At 44.1% G+C, this 18,144-nt stretch overlaps 1 protein-coding gene and 1 long non-coding RNA gene across 9 annotated transcripts in view; one reads left to right on the top strand and one right to left on the bottom strand.

Annotated features, from left to right (window-relative positions):
• Nucleotides 1-9,031: 9,031 nt before the first annotated feature.
• LOC310883383 lies at nt 9,032-11,094 on the bottom strand. Its single transcript, XR_014573497.1, has 2 exons — nt 10,986-11,094; nt 9,032-10,215 (listed from the first exon to the last, which is right to left on the bottom strand). It is a non-coding gene; the product is annotated as an uncharacterized lncRNA (long non-coding RNA).
• BEND7 (BEN domain containing 7) overlaps nt 10,875-18,144 on the top strand; it is a 47,545-nt gene continuing 40,275 nt past the window's right edge. For 2 of the 8 annotated variants that reach the window (XR_014573487.1, XM_083803536.1), the window contains exon 1: nt 10,875-11,283. Coding sequence is in view for 4 of the 8 variants with exons in the window: in XM_083803536.1 (XP_083659662.1) it covers nt 11,223-11,283 (61 nt within the window). In the remaining 4 variants the exon portion in view is untranslated. Of the gene's footprint in view, nt 11,284-11,630; nt 11,935-15,195; nt 15,280-18,144 lie in introns of those variants that run through there. The other 6 variants (XM_083803534.1, XR_014573488.1, XR_014573489.1 and 3 more) reach the window with 6 other exon arrangements.

Genomic DNA, 18,144 nt, shown 5'->3' with positions numbered 1-18,144 from the left:
ACAGCCCCAGCTCTCTCAGCTTGTCATCGTAGGAGAAAATGTTTTGAAGACCACCAGATAGTGCAGGGTGAAAGTCACTGTCATGTTCCCTCCACTCCTTTGCCTAGAAGCAGCCTGGCCGGTGGCTGCACCTCCATCTCCTCCAACCCTGTGCTGTGGCACAGGGCAGGTCCTGCTCTGTTTTTTCCATCTTTCAGTCCTCCCAGATTCTTTCACTTTCTCTGTCGTGAACTCCTTTGCCCTGGTAGCTGTTTTGGAGGGCTGCCACTGTGACCGGCTTTCCACCTGGTTTAGATAATCTGAGCACCAAGGCTCCTTCTTACAGAAAACTAAGACTGCAATATGGCCCATCAATTTAAGGGTGTTTTTAAACCCAGGCTGCAGGGGTATGGATTAGAAATCATGCCCTGTTTTACCTCAGGCTTGAATGCAATCACTGTGCAATGAGGAAGCAGGAACAGTCCTCCTACGCTTTTTCATAGTTCTCTTAAAGGAAATTATTTCACAACCGACGGTGGAAGGATCTGAGCAGGTTTCAGGAGAGAGGCCCATGGGGATGTGCCCACACTGGGTCAGGGCAGAAACGGGGAAGCTGTAGAAATGCTCTGTGGTGGGCTTTATGGCAAAGTGCTCCGGACACTGATGTCTGAGTGCCAGCTGCCCCCTTCAATTAGCTGCAGCGCGGATATAACCTTAGACCTTGCTTCATTTCCTGCCTCATTCTCTTGCTCCAGTTTGACATCATATCTCAATTAGAGACGGTACAAAATGAAAGAGGAAAGCCAAGTTGCACACAGTATTCCCAATAATGCAATTACACTGAGCTGATACCTATTCCAGAGACTTCCCTGGTTTATAAAAATCAAAACAAACCACCAAGGTAGCAGGAGGGGTTGTAACAGAAAAAGGAAAGCAGCTGAACAGTTTATGTTGGGAAACAGCTTTGGCTAGGTTTGAAATTAACGCTATACCTCTAAAAGATGTCTAAAAGTTCACTAAAGATGACACAAGCTTCCAGTCTTGATTTGGTGGCCTTCTTCCAGTACTCCTGGTTCTGTGCTCACTTGCCTCCAAATCCAAGGGCCATTTAATGCAAATGCTCTCTGTGATCAAGACGGTTGTCTTGTCCTAGGGAACATAAGTGGCTATTTACAAAATAAAACATCTTCCAAGTGTTGCCTTGTATATGTACATATGTACGCATGTTGGCTCTGTTTCTGTGAGGGCGTTCACTAGTATCTCTCTGAAGAATGAAATGAAAAATATGTATTTTCTGTCATCTATATCCTCAAGTTTTCTTTTCCTGAAGAGATTACAAACTCGTCTGTTGTACACAAGTAATATTCCATTCTTTTTCTTTCACTAGCAACTCATGAGGAAATCCAATCCAGCTTCCTTTCTGATTTCTGGAAGGGCAAATCTGTTAGTCTCCTCTTTGCCTTGGGCTCAGGGCAACATTTTCTGCAGGACATAAATCACTGAGACAGTTGGGTCAGGTCTTGGCTGGAGCCTGCTCAAAGCTCCTCTGTTCTTCCTAATGCATTCCCGAGGGTATATCTGTGCTCACAATCCATTATGGTCCCTGTCTGCTTTATTACCAACTTCTGGTCCTTTGACTGCCTCCATTCAGACGTGGTACTTTGGTGTAGGATGGATACCTGGAGCCTCCATTGCCAGACAAACTCATGGCACACGTGACACTTCACTCTGTGAGCTCTGCTCCTTGAACAACATGGCATGGACACGCTGTTCTTCCACACGATGGGAGGGTTTCTCCAAGTCTCCAGACGCACCGTTGCTCCGAGGAGCCCTGACCTGTGATTTTGGAAACTGCTTAGCAGTGTGTTATGAAAGCACACAATTCCTCCACTGTGCCGGTCCCTCATTCATGCAGCAATCCTTTTGGTGACATCAGCGTGTAAGATATTTTTAGCGTGTAAAATGGGTGCGTTTCCAAGCTGTATTGCAAACTGTATCTTTCTCATTTATCATATATGGCATTACTCTACTCATTAAAATCAATTAGATCACTGCTATAAATCCTTAGCTTGACTATTTATTTTCTACTGCTCGTGTTTTGCTTTTCAGGGCAAATGCTGCTGGTTTAGTACCATGATGCCTGTGTATTTCTATCTCACATGTGATTAATAAATGTTGTATTTGCTGTCAGGCTGTAGCCAGGCCGTTAAGCTCTCCCAAAACCACTTGCAGAGTCTTGAGAGCTCACTGCAGCTGAGCTTGGGTCTGGAAGCAATAGTATTACCAGTGTTTTTCCTATATCCAGGTTTCCGCAGACCTCTGGAACAACCCCACAGAGTTAACCACAAGCCTACTTTGAAGTAATTCACTTCACAACATTCCATATTAAATCAAGACTGACAAGGGAAATCTAGAAGCTGCTCAAAATCTTGGAACATTCATAAGAGCCTTGTAAGTAATAGAAGTACAAGCTTAAAACATACAGAAGGTGTTTCATTCCAATTTCTTGATGATTAACTGATTGCTCAGCTTTATTTGCTGCAAGCCAACTGTCAGCTTGCAGAGAGATTATTGAAGGCAGCTCAGAAATTCATCATTTCACTCAAACAACCCAGATGTCATCTGTTTGCCAAAGTGGTGAAGCTGATCAGAATGACTTTGGTTGTACTCAGTTTATATTCAGTATATATTCAGTTTATATTCAGCTGTTTTCAGGTTGTATTCAGTTATTTATGGCTATCCAGTTCCACTTTTCTATCTGACATTAATACAGGGGAAAACCACAGCTCAGCCATTGTATGCTTTCATTTGTACACAGGAGGCAAAACCGATACCTTATAGCTGACTGAGACTGCAAAAGAATTCATTTCAAGTAACAGGGGACACAGATCACTCTTGGAAACCTTTTTCAAATAGGAGTATGGTTCCTTTTATTCATCTTCAAAATACAATAGCAAAGAATGATATTTGATAAAATTGTTTTTATGCCATGACTAAATATGTCCACATCTGGCAAGGGGAGCTCTATGTCCAGGCTCACTCTTTTCTTCATTTATTAAGGCAGTCAATAACTTTTAGGAGGGGATTAACCCATCGAGTTCCCCAGTTCACCTAGTTTAGAGGCATCTCCAGCTTGTCACATCCACAGGTCACCTCTGCATATGCGACAGTTTGTTCTATACAGCCTTGGGAGCACCTTTGCTATGGTTTGCAAATTGCATATCCCTAAAATTCTTGCACCAGGGATGTGCCCCTGCCCTCACAGAGCAAATTTAAGCCACCCATGCTAGGCTTGCTTTTTGTACTTTCCTTTCAGAAACCCATAGCCAGTAGGACACAACATCCAGGTGGTCACAGATGGAGAAACACTCAGCCAGAGGGAATAGGAAAGAAGACAAGGTGGGTAGCACTCCTCCATGGGTGTCCAAATGCCACCTGCGAACACAGGAGAAGCTCCTGGGCGAGGCAATGGCAGAAAATAGTCCCCAACATTTCTAGCAAACAGAACTCTTCAAAACGTCCATGCATCCTTAGGAGTAAAAGAAGCAGGTGGCTTGTTAATTTGTTTTGTTTTGCTTTTTTAAACCATCTCTTGATTTTTTAAACCATCTCTTGTGGCAATTCAGCCCCCATAGTTCCTGTCTTCCTGGACGGACCCGTGTCATGCCCCACTAAAATACTTAGGAAAGCGGTGACTCCATATGGGCGTTACTGGTTAGTAAGGCTAGTGTGGCTTTTAGAAACATGCTTGAAATAACTGTTTGAATGACGATTAACCTCTGGTCTTGATAAGAGAATAGTTAGGTGAATTGTTCAGGTTGTCTAAAGGACACATGAGTCAATTCTCATCCCAGCCGTTTTAGTTTCTGTGAAACTGAGTTGTTCTAGAAAGTAATTATTGCTTCTAAAAAGCCTTGTGTTTAAAAACAGCTAATTATTGCCAAACTGGCTGGCAGGGGAGATATCCAAGGATAATTTTGTTGTTCAGGAAAGAGTAATCATAACTTAGTTTATGGCGTCATGTCATCAGAGCCCGTAAGGTATCTATGGCCCAGGATGTCAGTAGGAAGACTGTGCTCTTTTGACAGCAGTGCAAACACAGACACTGGCTGCTGGTGACAGCTAAACAATTCAAAACACCTTGCAGGAAAATGATCATGCAATTTATTGTTGATATTTCTGTAGATGGTTCTTATTTCTGTCACTTTGTCAGTACAGGGCAAACCGCATTAAATAAAGACCATTTACTCTCAGCATCAGTCTGCACAACCGATACCCAAACTCCTTCTAGGAAAGATGCAGTGACAGCAGTAATACCTGCCACTGCAGACTGGTCTGTCAAATTCCATGCCCTGAGCTTCAGATCCACGCAATTGTCTCTCTCCCGAAGCTTCCCTGAAGGAAGGTCTGTACATCACAATCCTCACTTTTGAGACATCTTAGCTGTATTCAAATTATAGATGAATAAACACAATGGAGACCTTCAAAAGCCAAACAGCTCTTGCTGGATGGTAGAAAAGCTCATAAAAACATCTATTTTTCTTCTATTTTTACGTGTATGGAAGATAAATGGTTGAGCGTATTGTATTTCTAAGTTTGAATTCATTAGTTTCTATCCAACCCAGGCAAGAAATCTCTGAAAGTTGTTACTAAATGATCAGACTTCTGTGTTGTCAGTTTGATCCCTGCAGGATTTGTCCATCTCAGACAAAATACCCATTCAGGTGTACTGGCTGCCTCAGCAGAGAGGTCAAGGACTGAAAGGGTGATGAAGTCTTCAATATCTACACATCTCTAAAGATAAATCCAGGGGGAGCCACATTAATGAAAATGCTGCTGCATATATCTTACTGCTGAATAAAAGCACCATTTTCAGATGTTGTCAGTCTCCAGTCTGACACAGATATTAAATTCACATAATCTGTCTTTAAAAAGTGCACGGCGAGTAGATTTTGAACCACGTTGTATCTTGCAATAAAATTTGACTTTTTTTTTTTTTTGGAACTGAGAGGCAGGCAGGTAGTTATGAACGTGTCTTCACCTATTTCCCCCACCTGAAATGTAAGTGCTGTTTGAAAACATTTAGGGAAACCGAACATCTTAGTAGGAGCTGCAGCAATTTTTTGTGAATTTATTTTAGCTTACATCAGTGTTCTCGGCTACGAGGATTATAATTTAGGGGAGAGACTCTCACTGGGAGCGGGGATTGAAGGCGTTGAGGCAGCAGCCCTGTGAGTTGACAGGGATGCTAATAGAGGCGCGGCGGAAGTTTAGAGAGCAGATCAGAGCAGCTGGGTGGGCTGATAGAAGGGATCAGGGCAGCCCAGAGGAGCAGTAAGAGGATCCAAATAAGTGGATTAGTAGCATACCAAAGCACACATTACTTTTAGTTTTCAAAGTCCCATTGATTTTAGCGCAAGTGCTTTTACTAATGTGTGGCAGGAGAACCGGAGGGGGAGCAAGGCAGAATCAAGACGCAGAGAGCAGCTCCCTGTGGCAAGCTGGAAACGGCAAGAAGGCTGGGCTGGGGGGGGCACGGCATCATGTCCCCACGTCAGGACTCAAAGGAGGATGGTCGTTGCCCGGGCTCCTTCATCCCGCAGCCTCAAGGAGCTGTTTAATGTCTCTAAATGCTATTGTTCCTGCAGCTGATTCTGCATTCATTTTGTGTCTGTAGCTCCAGTGATTGACTCTCCATGGCTGCACTCTTGCATCTGCCTTCAGCTGCTGTGACTGAAGCAAACAGCCACAGAAATGTAGGTGTGATTAGCGGCACAGCCCTCTTTGAACCCTTCCTAGCAGGGGACTCGCCGGGCTGACGGACTCTGAGCTGAGCTTGCCACAATTTGTGCCTGGAGCATTCACCAGCGATGGGACCACTCAGCCTAGCCGTGCTTGGCTTCCCGTGATTAACGTTGATCCCTGAACTACCCCAAGCTTAAACGTGCCCTTTCCTCTAGTGCCAGCCTGGGTTTACACTTCTCTTAGACAGAGGTGGTAGCAATGCAGAGACACATCCAGACTTTGCTAAGATTTCTAAAGACTATTACTCTTTATAGAGCACAAAAAATTCTGAGTTTCAGGCAAAATAATGAGCCCTGCTCGCATTGCCCTCAGTTACCTCGAACTGACTTGGGTTTTAAGTCAGAAGCAGGGCAAGATTTGTGCAGCTTTTGATTTTTCCATGTTGTGGAGAAGCACAAAACAGCCATGTATATGGGCAGATTTCTACATTCTTCCACTTTAGCTTTCATAAAAGGGTTGTTGAGACCTTGTCCTCTTTATCCTCCAACCAAATCTGTTCCTTGGACACCTCGGTCTTCCCACTCCTCCCAGAATTCAAGTTTGAAAAGTGGCTTATCCTAGGGAAGAGTTGGTATCTTAATATCCATTTATCCCACGAAATTCAATCAGAATGGATAACCATCAAAATTTGACTCTTATACTGCCCTGCCTTGCAATTTCCATCCAAGGTACACATAAAATGACAGAAGGAAGGAAAAGTCCAGCTTTACAGCCAAAATGGATTTTGCAGTCTGAAACAGAAGTGTACAGAGGGCTTGTAACACACACACAAAGAACACTTTGTACATAGATTCAGTTATATTCTTTATTGTTGAACCAGTTCTGGAATGTTTTAGTTTCCCTGAGCTGGCAAACAGATAAAAACATCGTTGCCTCCTGTAGCTTTTTCTTTAAAATTTATGTGAGGAAGATTAACAAACAGCAGAAGAGACGAGAAGTTATTTCAAAATAGCATCCCAAAGGAAAAAAAATAAAAAAAAGAGTAAGGATTGAGACATACTAAGATGTCAAGTACTGCGACTGAAATGTTACAAGGAGAACTTACAGGGGATCAGAAAACACATTAAACTGCACTTCCACGCTTCAGACTTGGACATCCAGAACCCTACCTCTGCGATGACCCAGTCCTCAGATACAACAACGTGAAAGCCCCCCAGAAGAGAAGGTTTGTAGTAAGACAGCGAGACGTCAATGACTTACTGTCAAACTGGAAGATGAGAAAAAGTACTGCCTACATATTTTATATGACCACAAAAACACCACTGGAAACCTGCAAGGGAAAAACGCTACCAGAGTTTATAAAATCTTCAATGACATTCATTAAACGTAACTAACCGAAATAGCTAACCTATTAACCCGTCACCTCTGCAACTCCTGGTCTCTACTTTGCCTCTTCACCCTTCTCCTGCTTTCTAATATCGCACTGAACTTCCTCAGGCTCCAAAAGGAGTAATCATGGCAATATTAAGACAACAGCAGCCTCTTCCTACCTCTCTTGGCCTTACGTGTGTTCCTTGATGTTAGACTTAAAGCCTCAGATCAGTCCATCGAGTTTTTACGCCGTTTTTCAGTACAATTTTTCCGCCTGAAAAGCTGAAGGATCTCTTAGTAGACCTGTGAAATTCTCCTAAGCTCTAGGCTTCTTCAGTCATTTTGGTCCTATTCAATCCTACTTTGTGAATAATAATCAAAACCTTGCGATTAACTGGACACACCTGTTCTGGGGATGAGGCTGGAAACAAAGGAACGGTCTGCAACATCCTGATGTGGAGAGCATTGCTGCTATCCATACTGAAATATTACGAGGGTAATTATATTTAATTGATTAGCTGGTGTCCTACACATGAAATAAAATCATCATTTTACAAACCAGAAAATTGTCAGAAAAACTATTATCAGTTAGAATGGGAAGGGGATATTTTGAAAGTTACTTACAGCAGAATAAAATGGTAACTAGGAAATAGCCAGGGATAATCATACTGACTTGGAATATGTTGCAAGATAAAGCCTTTATTTAGTTAGCTAATTTCATGGCATTTTGAAAAACACATTACTCAATTACTGATTTGATTGAGGAAATACTTTGTGACCATTCAGGAATATATTAAACAATGCTCTGAATTTTCCATGTTTTCACCAGGAAAAAAAAAAAAAAAAGAACTACGGTTTCTTAATGTGTAATGATAATAATCCAATACTGGGACATTAACTGAAATAAAAGATGAAATTAAAAGCTGACTGCCTGTTGGAGCCAGTGCACTTTATCATAAGTTACTTGGCTACCACAGAGATGCAGCCAACTATTGGAGTGACACAAGGCAGCAAGGAATAAGGACGGCTTTCATCCTTGTGTTTCTCCAGCTAGAACATTTTGATGGTGGCCCATGAAAAATGAGCAGATGGTCTGAGTCCAGCTGTAGGATACCAGCCCCAAAACACCCCCCAAAAGAATCTTGTGACTTACTGCATCCATGGACTACAGGAGCCTTTGAGTTCAAGTAGTCTTTTCTACATCATGGCTGAGAAACATGAGCAGTACAGGATGGAAAGATTGTTTTGCAGTTATTGAATCCTCCTACACATTCTGTGGATAACTAGAAAACTTTGACCTAAAGTCACCTTGTCCTAGTTTCTAATTCACTTTTATGCACATGAGATTGCAGGATCGGGGCCTAGGTATCCAAACCAGCTAACACTTTCATAAATGAAAAGCATGAGATTTACTTATCCGAGTAACCGTAATTAGGTTTGTTTGCAGAATAAGCTCACTCCGCACATAGAAAAGGGTGAATCTCTTTCGTCAAATGCACAGGAAGCAAAATGAGTAATACTAATGAAAAAAGGGATGTGCTAACCTGTAAAATGTTACCTGAAACTTGGGTGCAGTGTTCAGACTAAAATGACATTTTGAATTGTAAGTGTTCCTTTAAGCAAAAGAATCTAACACAGAAGAAGAACTAAAAGGATGAAAAAACAGTCGATAAAACATGTTTCCATAAATTATATACCAGATGTTAAACAAAATTGAATAACCAAGGAAAAGAGAAAAGACCTTTTTATTTTTGTATCACATTCCTTTGGCAAAAGCAGGATAAGGCTTATCATGTGAGTTGAACAGTAAATGAAGGCCTTATGTTTCATAAAATTCTCCTATTGTCCCAGTAAGGATGAGAGTCATACAACACTTTCAGCAATACTTTAAGTCTGGTAAATAAAGTTAGCAGACAGGAATCAGCAGATTGTTTGGGGAAAAAAAAAATACTCTTTTTTGTACACAAAACTTAGGAACACTGCTTCTGCATCTCAAACCTGACTTCACTGCACTGTACCAGAGATTAATTGGACCCATATAATTTAGCAAACAGCATATGACATCCATCTACCTTTGCTGTTTCAGCATTCACCCAAAAATATATAATACAGGATTTTAAATAGTATGTTAGCCCAGTTTCCTTTCACAAAGTCTTACAGAGAAGTTTAGGAAAATTCCAAAAGTAGCATATTGATTGCCTCTGGGATTTTCCACTTAGCAATTTAATAGAAAATTACACCCTTACCCAATCTGTGAGGTTTCCGTAACCTCCCTCATGAATTTAATTTTCCAGAGTCTAATAAATTTTACCATTAGGCATATTTTCTGATATTGCTTCACCATTAAACCTATTTTCTGATTTTGCTTTTCGGGAACTGGGTAAACTCTCTGCATGGCGTTTGGACAGCACCTTCCACTAGAGAATTCAGATCTGTGTCTACTCACGCCACTATGATACAAATCATTATTATTAATATTCACTTTGCTTTCCTCTTACTAATTTTATTTCATTACTCAAAGTGATAGGGTCAGTCAATATTACTGGAGCCAATGGAATTCTCCTGGGTACTCTGATTAGACCACATGAAGATCTGCTTCTGTTCGAGTATGCGTATGCAACTATCACATACTCTTCTCCTTGTCATAACACAGCCTGACTACATTTAAAACACAAGATGATGATCGGGAGCTGTGTTTTGGTTATCCGTAGTCATAACTGTAAAAGTCTGAGTCCTCCTCTATAGGCAATAAGCAAAGGCAGTCTTGACAGTGAAAACTAAAAGCTACACCAGAAACTAATTTAGTGCAACATAAGTGAACCACAAGTATGGCTGGAGGCGTCAACTGGCGGATAAATCAAAGCATTAAGTTCAGCTGCATTTGGATCATCCATATGGCTATGGTGACCTCCTTGGTAATCGTCGGAGGGTTGCCAGACGCTGTGAATCTTATTCCTTCCAAGGAATGAGACTCTGTTTTACTATGGGACTCCATGTTTGCCCATCGAGAGGGAAACTTGGCATCCTTCGGCAGGACAGCGGTTCAACGCGCTCTTCACAGTCTTGGTCTGTTCCTCAATGTGCTCTGTGATAGATGCTGGCACATCACTGCCAGAATTGCTGTAAAACACAACAACGAGCAGTTAGTTACCCGGCCCAGCCCTATTTCTGCCTTTCACCCGCCCCGCATACCCCACTCGCACAGTGGCAGCTCCACCACCGCCAAGTCCAACGTTGCTGCGACGCTCCCCACCGTCACTGTCCCCAGCTTGGGGTCCCCTCCAGCCTCCAAAAATCACCCAGAGCCCCTCAGGGAGCCTCCCCCCGGGGCTGGCAGGAGGGCTCCCTGACAGGAGGCCGCCGCTCCCTCACGGCCGGCCGCCCCGCCGAGGGGAACCGGGAGCACGCCGAGAGCCCTGTCGGCACCCCCGGCTGCTCTGAGGGAGCCATCGGGGCTCCGAGGGCCGTGTAGCAGCGCCGGGGCACGGCAGAGGGAGCCAGCAAGTGGCTGCAGGGAGGAGGGAGGGGAAGGCGGGAGGGGGGCCACAAAATGGCGCTGCCCTCTCAGCCCCTCTCCCTCCAGCCCCCCTCCGGCGCCCGGCCCGGCTCGCCGCGGGGCCCGAAGCTCCGGGGCCGCGTCCCCGGGGTGGCGTGGGGCTGCCGGCCGGCCTCGGGGGCCGGCTCCTCCGCCGCCACCACCGCCGCCGCCACCACGGCGGGGGCTCGCCGCCTTCCCCCCAGCAGGTGGCAGCGGGGTCCCGGTGCCATCGAGCCATTGCGGGCCGCCCTTCGCAGCCGGCGGGGGAGGCGGCGGCGGCGGCGCTGCCCGGCATCGCCCCGGGCTCGTCCGTCCTCCCCCCCCCCCCCCCCGCCCCTTCTTCTCGCCGCACCCCGCTTTCCCCTCAAAGTTTGGGGCGGCCTGGGAGGGCGGGCGGCGCCTTAGGGGGCCGGAGCCAACTTGTCCCGGCTGCCTTTATTTGCAGTTGGAGCCGAAATCTGCCAGGCTGCGTTTATTTTGCTGATTAAAGAGACGGACCTTGGTCTCGGCTGCTGCTCCCCGCTGCGCGGCCGCCCTGCTCGCTCCTCTCATCCCCTTTCTCCTTCCCTTTCTTCCTCCTGGCCGCACCATGGAGTTTACCGAGAGGAAGAGAAGCAGGAAATCCCAAAGCTTTAAACTGATAAATCAAGGTAAAAGTGGGGAGGGGGGGGGGGGGGCGGCTTTGTGCTGTTTGTTTGTTTGCGCCTCGGAGAAGACTTTTACATAAACGGGGCTGGCTGCCACGGGAGGCGAGCAGGATGTTATGAAATGTGTGTGCTCCCTTTCCTCCACCTCTGTAATGTCTCTTCCCTCCTCGTATTTATTATTTAACTCCGGAATCGTATGCTTCAACTCCCCGAAGCACTGCAGGTCTTTATTTTGCTGTTATTTTGTTGCCCCCCCCCCCCCCCCCTTCTTTCCCTCTCTCACTTCTTACACGCGCAAATACACATTATTTACGTGCACCTCTTATATGTTGCTTTAAAAAAAAAAAAGACACCTCCAAAGGTGGACGTGTTTTTTTTTTTTTTTCCGGGCAGATCTCCTACAAAATAAAGTTGGATCGCGTTTCATTGTAAATCCCCCTGGGGTGAGGGGGGGGGGGAGAAAAAGGTGAAATGGAGAATTTAGCAGAATAATGACACTTGAGCAGCGACGGACCTTTTTAGTATTCAACTCCTGTGGATTTGTTGTGTGTGTGTGTTGTGTGTTTTTTTTTTTTTCTTCCTCCTCTCGACTGCGTCCATACACGTATTTCAGAGAAAAGCCTCACAGAGGTTGCTTTATTAAAATCCACGCAGGTAATTAATTGTACGTGGGCGAGGAGGAATTGCTGGCATGCAACTTGTTCGCTCGGCGTGTGTTTGCTTTTCGGAAAGAGGGTATTTTAAAAGGGATCGCTGGGAAAATATTTGGATTCATGTCGGGGAAGGAACACAGCCCTCTGGTTCAATCCTGTGTGTTTTTTGTTTTTTGTTTTTTTTTTAAAAAAGATACAGCCGCTGGTAGTCATTTTAACAGGTGGACTTCCCAGCCCTAGGGTTTCCTTTGGGCTGGGTATTTATTGCTTCAGCTGATTAGATCTCTTGCCCTGATTGATTTGACGTGGGATTTTTTTATTATTATTATGATTATTATTTTTCCCCCTTTTGTGTCTCGAAGTCTTGGGCTGAAATATCTCCCTGAAATGCTGTGTGTGTCCTGCATGCCAAGTTCAGGGCAGGTGACTACTTTGGTGTAATGTCACACTTAGGGACTGGGGGGGGAGGGCGACTTTCAGTACTTGCTGGATGAAGGCTGATGCCTTCGTAGGCGTGCTGCAAAATCAGATTAGGAGCAGAGAAACGTAAAGATGGAAATGAACTTGCCTGGTAGGAAGAGTAAATAATTACTGCTTAAACAGCACAGGAGGGTCTGGAGCAGGGCACGTACCACCTTCCCCAAACTAGGGGGACAGCGACTGGTCAGACTTGTTGAAATTTATTGGGGTTTCTTTTTAAACGCCAGCATCAGCAAACCCATGGAGGGCTTTCGTCTCTATAAAGGGCGGGTTTGGTTTGTGGGGTTTCTTAGCATCTGCTGTTCGGAGTCGCCTCCCAAGCAGTTCGTGCAGGGCTGGAGCATAGGGCTTGAAAGTGAAACGTGTGGACAAGCAAAACTGAAATCGAAGCCTCGGTTTTATTTTTCTCCTAATAGAGCCGTAAAAAATGTGCGCGCTGTCAAAAATGTGTCAATATTCTGCAAATTGTCAGTTGCTGCTCATAACTGGATTAAATATTTCTCAATGTATAAGGCAATCTATTTAACCTCGTTGGATAAATTCACTTATGATGGTTAATTATTGGCATTCCTTATTTTATCTGCTGTCTCCTTTTGGATGTAGGAATTCACATAGAAAGCTACACTAAAAGCACATCCTGAGAGAAAATGTCTTTGCGCTTTGAGAGCAGAGAAGATAAAAATCACATTCTGTATGTGAGTCTGCTCTCACGTACCCTCTTTCTATCACAGTTGATTATGAAGATAATTATGTATAAATAGTTGTCTCTTGTAATTGGCCTTTGCCTCTTGCTGGAGTCATTCAGTAATGTCACAGTTTAGTGTTTACTGTTGTGAAATTGATATGGATTTCACAGCGCCTGGACTGTGACATCTGAGGCAGAAGAAGGGAACCAAAGAGAAAATGGTACGCTGGGTCGATTTTGTTTGTAATGCACGGCCTGTCAATAATACGTACGATGCTTATTCTGTCCCAAAAAACTTCAGAGCACCTTACCAGCACCATCAGTTCCTTTTAGTGCAGGAAGGGGCTTCCTTTCAATCTGAAATGCAGCCACCTCTGAGGTGCAACGTGGTGACTTCCAGGCAGCAGCTGTAGATCAGGAGAGCGTTGTGCCCGGCTGGATGAGCACAGGGAAGTGCTAGAGAAGAAACCACATGCAATCTATATATCTAAGGACTGCAAATCTGTAAGTTATTTAGATCCTAGTTTCCACGTGCTCGCTCCTAGCAGATCTCCGGAGGATGAAAATGTGGAGAAAAGCTAATGGTCACAGAGTGCAGCTCGCATAAATTCTGTATTTTTAGCCTCGCAGAAGGGACCTTTACTTCCTCGATGTTGTGGCTCAAACTTCACCTTTACCCAGTACACGTCAGGCAGCCCATATGTTTCACTCCCTCGGTGTGACACGCAAAACCCCAATGCTGCCTCTTTAGTTAGCACTTCACTCCTGACCTTGCTACCTTCCTTCTCTTTTTTTTTTCCTCTTCCCTACCATACTGACATTTCTTTCCAGGCCCTTTTCTTTCTTTTGTAGTGCTGTATTACGCTTGATTCTGGTTTACTTACTGGGTAGTTCCTCCTCTTGTGCCTTTAAGACAGTCATGCTGTACAAATAAACAATCGTAACAAAGAAGCTTGACTTGTAGGAGACCTTTATAATTCTGTAGCTGATTGTTTTGTCAGAAAGGCAGGTGTGTTCCTCTTAAGAGGAGGAGTTGCTTATGGTGCCATTCGGTCCTCTTGTGCCTTTTAATTGAATCCCTCCGAGTGCTCTTCCAGGAGTTAATCTCCACCTGACTTCTTGCGAGGCAGGTAAATACAAGAACCAGTTTTCAGAGGGAGTAACTGAGCTAGTTGTGAGGGCTTCAGCATTACAGGAGTTAGGTGATGAGGCAGCTATTTCAAGACACTGAATATATTGTTCAGTCTTGAGTGACTTGCCTAAGGACAAAGTGTGTGCCAGTAGCAGAGTCAGAAATAGAATCCAGGAGAGCTGCCCTCAGATAGTTGTTTTTTGTTGTTGTTGGGTTTTTTCCTCTTGTAATTACTATTCCCTCTGTACACACATGTAAACAGAACTGCTTTTCTGCTGAACGCATGCCTGTGATTACAGCGGAGACCTTCACAGAAAATATCCTTTTATTTGAAGCAGAAATTCAATTTTCTGTGCGTGTCCTGTCATATCTCTGAATAAAAGATGCCAGTGTTTATTTTTAGGGTCATCTCGCATGGACGTTGGTTTCTATAAGCGAATATCCTAAGGTGTCCCTGAGCCTCCTTTCCTCAGAACTCAGAGGCCAGTGACCTCAAGATAAGTCAGCAGAGCTGAAAGATGCAGCCCTGACGTACGTTGCTGGTTTTCTTATCAAGGCAAAGTTTGAAAGTTTCTCTGGGTCTCTGGAAAGGTAAAGTTTTCATTATAAATCTGCTTTCCATCTGTAAAGCAAGAAGCCAGATAATTGGCATCTGGTGGGATAATTTGCTGTGAAAATGAACACAGTAATTTAGGGCAGGCATGGCTATTCCCTAAAATCTGTGAAATATTTTAGCTAAGCCTCTCCAGTGTGAGCAAAGTTGGTTTTATTTTTTTTTTCCTTTCTTTTTTTTTTTTTTTTAGGAGGTGCTGATACAGAGCACATTTTCTGTGGTTAATCCGATGTACATGAAATAAACTGCAGATATATTGATAAATTATGTAGTAAAACTGTAGCAATGTGTTCAGTGTTCATTTTTTCCAGATCACTTGAGTTCTAATTTTTTTTATCGTTTTTCATTCCAGATTACCATCATGAGATATATAAGATCTCTGACTACAGCAATGATGTTAATGGGGAGACCAAAGAAACACAACCCGTTTTTTTAGGTATGTGCTTGTGTTGATTAATTTCAGAGCAACATAGCGTGGCCATTTGCAATTAGGGAGGAAAAAAATCTCTGTGCAAGCATGGGAAGCGCCTGCCATTGTTTAATATGACGTTCTTTTCAAGACCCTTTTATTCTACGAATTGCCAATATATCCTTTATTAACACTGCTAAAAGTTGTAATTTCAGACATAAATGTTTATTAGTGTCTACACACAGTGCTAATTATCACTCACTCAGAGAGCCAGATGCTGACTCTGCAGTTTTGCAGCTCTGTGCTCACCCCATTTACATTGCATATTCTCTGGCATGCTTCACTGGCAATAGTTTGTGTAATTGGGGTATTACATCTTTGACATCTGGATAACAGAAATTCAATTTCCAGGAAGCTGCTATTTGTTTGGTTTTGCTTCTGCCTTGGGTGGGATAGAGGATTAATGTGCTGTCTTAATGTAATGTCCTTTCACCTCTGTAGCCTGCCTGCTAATCCTGCCATGGGAAAAATTAAATTAAATTAAATCAACAGTTAAAAATGTGTAAAGAAAACAGAGAAGTAATATAGTAATATATAGTCTGCAGTGTGATATATACCACAGCATGATAGGACTAGTTACCGGTGAACCTTTATCTTTCTTGCCTGTATGCTTGTTCTCCTCTATACCTCTTCTGTAGAATGCTTCTCTTCCTGCTTCCAGCCCCCTTCTGTCTCATCCAGGACCTCTTCTGGGTGCTGAACCCCTTTGCGAAAGGACAGTGGGCCAAATTCAGAAGAATAAAGGCGAGGTTTTGAGCTACAGTAATGACTCTTAGCTTACAAAGCAAGCTCTTGGTCACCTTGCTCAGGCTTTGGAGAAAGCAGGTGCCTTCACAGCAGGAAATCTGGAGGCGTCTGCCTTTCCTTAGCTGTACCGGGAGCCTAAATGTTTGTGAGGAGGTGATCTAAGGTTTCTGGAGTCTGTGTGTGTTGCCCCCTAGAGCCAGTGAGAAGCACTAGTCCCGAGCACGTGAAGCAGCACCTGAAATCAAGCTGCAGGTAAAATCCTTTGGTCTCCTTAGTTCATTGTACCATATCCTTTCCTAGAGGTCAACGGCAAGTGGAAGAGAAAAGGGGGCGTCTTGGATGGTGTGGAGTCTTCCGATAAGAATATTTACGAGGGGGGAGAGCTGTGTTAAATTCCCTTCTCAGCTTCTCACCGTTAGGGTTGTGAGCAAACACTTCTTCCCTACACCTGTTTCCAGGGAGAGTGAAGGAGGCTGCTAAGCTTTGCGTTTGGATTCTGTGTTGTGTAGGCACTTTTGGGTTGACCTGCACTAGAGATTTACCACGAATGTTTTCTTCTCAACCCCAAATCAGAATAAGGCTTTGTCAGGGGTTAGGCATCTAGCTGCTTAAGCCGGGGTGCTTCTAAGGCTGTGCAGGAGTTTGTGCTTTGCCATTTGTGCTGTGACTCAGACCAATTGATGATTTTGGTCTGGCTGCGTTGTCTTTTGAGGGCTGCTTCGTCTTCCAAGGGCAGGTTTGTTACCTGCTTTTTGTTTGGTTTTGTCGCTTTTTGTTTGCTTGGTTGATTTCTTTACATGTCCAGCTGCTGGTTGTGACTGAATGTGCTCTGGCATCAAGTTCACCTACATCAGGAGCCCGTCAGAATTTAGTCCTTAGTGAGTCCCACCAGAGGACTTTCTTGTCAGGTGTTGAAGCCCAGAATTGCAGTCCTGGAAGCCCACCTTCAGCTGCTGTGAAAAGAAAGAGGACCCTATTTTCTAGAGACAGTCTGAGTTTCCAACTTCCAAATTTCCTCAAAACCTGTTAATTTTGATAAAACTAATGATTTACGACAGTGCAGGATCTGCAGATGAGGAATTTTTCTTCCTGTGGGAGCTGGGTTCGGTAGGTTGCCCAGAGCTCGCACAACCCTCTCTGCTTTGTCCTCAGTAGCTTACGCCGGTGTCCAGATTCCTTAATGACAAAGGAGGTGATCTGGGATGTAGGAAAAGCAGTGGTGGGAACTGAAGTTGGCTGAAAGCACTTGAAAATTGAGCTCCCACCTTCCAGCGGAGATAGGGGATGAGCAGCATTTGGCATTCCAGCTTCCCTTTTGAAAATTTCACGTTGCACGCCGTAATTTTTCATTGTGCTTCAGGGAGGATGGAAGAACGATGCTTTCCCCGGCTCGTTGTCCTGTCCCCTAATAAGGCTGTAATCCCTGCTTCACTTAATTTCAATGTTCTGTGCCAAAATTAAACCTGGAAGGATAATCACTCCATCGAGTGCTCGGGTCCTTGGTTTAGAGTCAAGTTTATTCTTTGATTTAGGTCTTTTGACTGATCCGTGGGATGACTACAGCTGTTAAAACCTCAACGTGCTGCAGCCTTTAGTATGTAAATGGATGTTAAGATATGTCAGCGAAATTATTTACTGCAGAAAAGGGGAAATGTTAATGTCAGCCTACAAGTGAAGCAGTGAAGCTTGGGAATAAGATGTGCAGATGTTTTGGTCAAGGGATGCACAGATGAGAAGAAGGGAGATTCTGGGGTAAATGATTAAGCATTTAATGCGTTGTTGGGATCAAATGTCAGAAAAGACCTGTTGGACCTGGATTTTTATTTATTTTCATTTTTTGCAACAGCGCAAAATGGGCAAAACCTGGCTTTGGGTCAATGTGGGCTGCGAACTGGAGGAAGCGTCAGCACAAGAGAAATGTGGTGGTGGAAGCGACTTCTGTTGGGTGTGAGGGCACGCAGCACCACTGCTTTTTAAACGGAGCTTCATTGGCTTAGGAAGTTTGCACGTGTGTTGCAGTGGCTGAGTTTGTGGGAGATTACCCCGTCGTCTTTTCTAATCCTTTCCTCTGATAAGATGATAAAT

Source organism: Anser anser (genome assembly GCF_964211835.1).
Source record: "Anser anser genome assembly, chromosome: 1".
Classification (NCBI taxonomy): Eukaryota; Metazoa; Chordata; class Aves; order Anseriformes; family Anatidae; genus Anser; species Anser anser.
The sequence above is the reverse complement of the archived record's forward strand: the minus strand, read 5'-3'. Positions and strand labels throughout refer to the sequence as shown.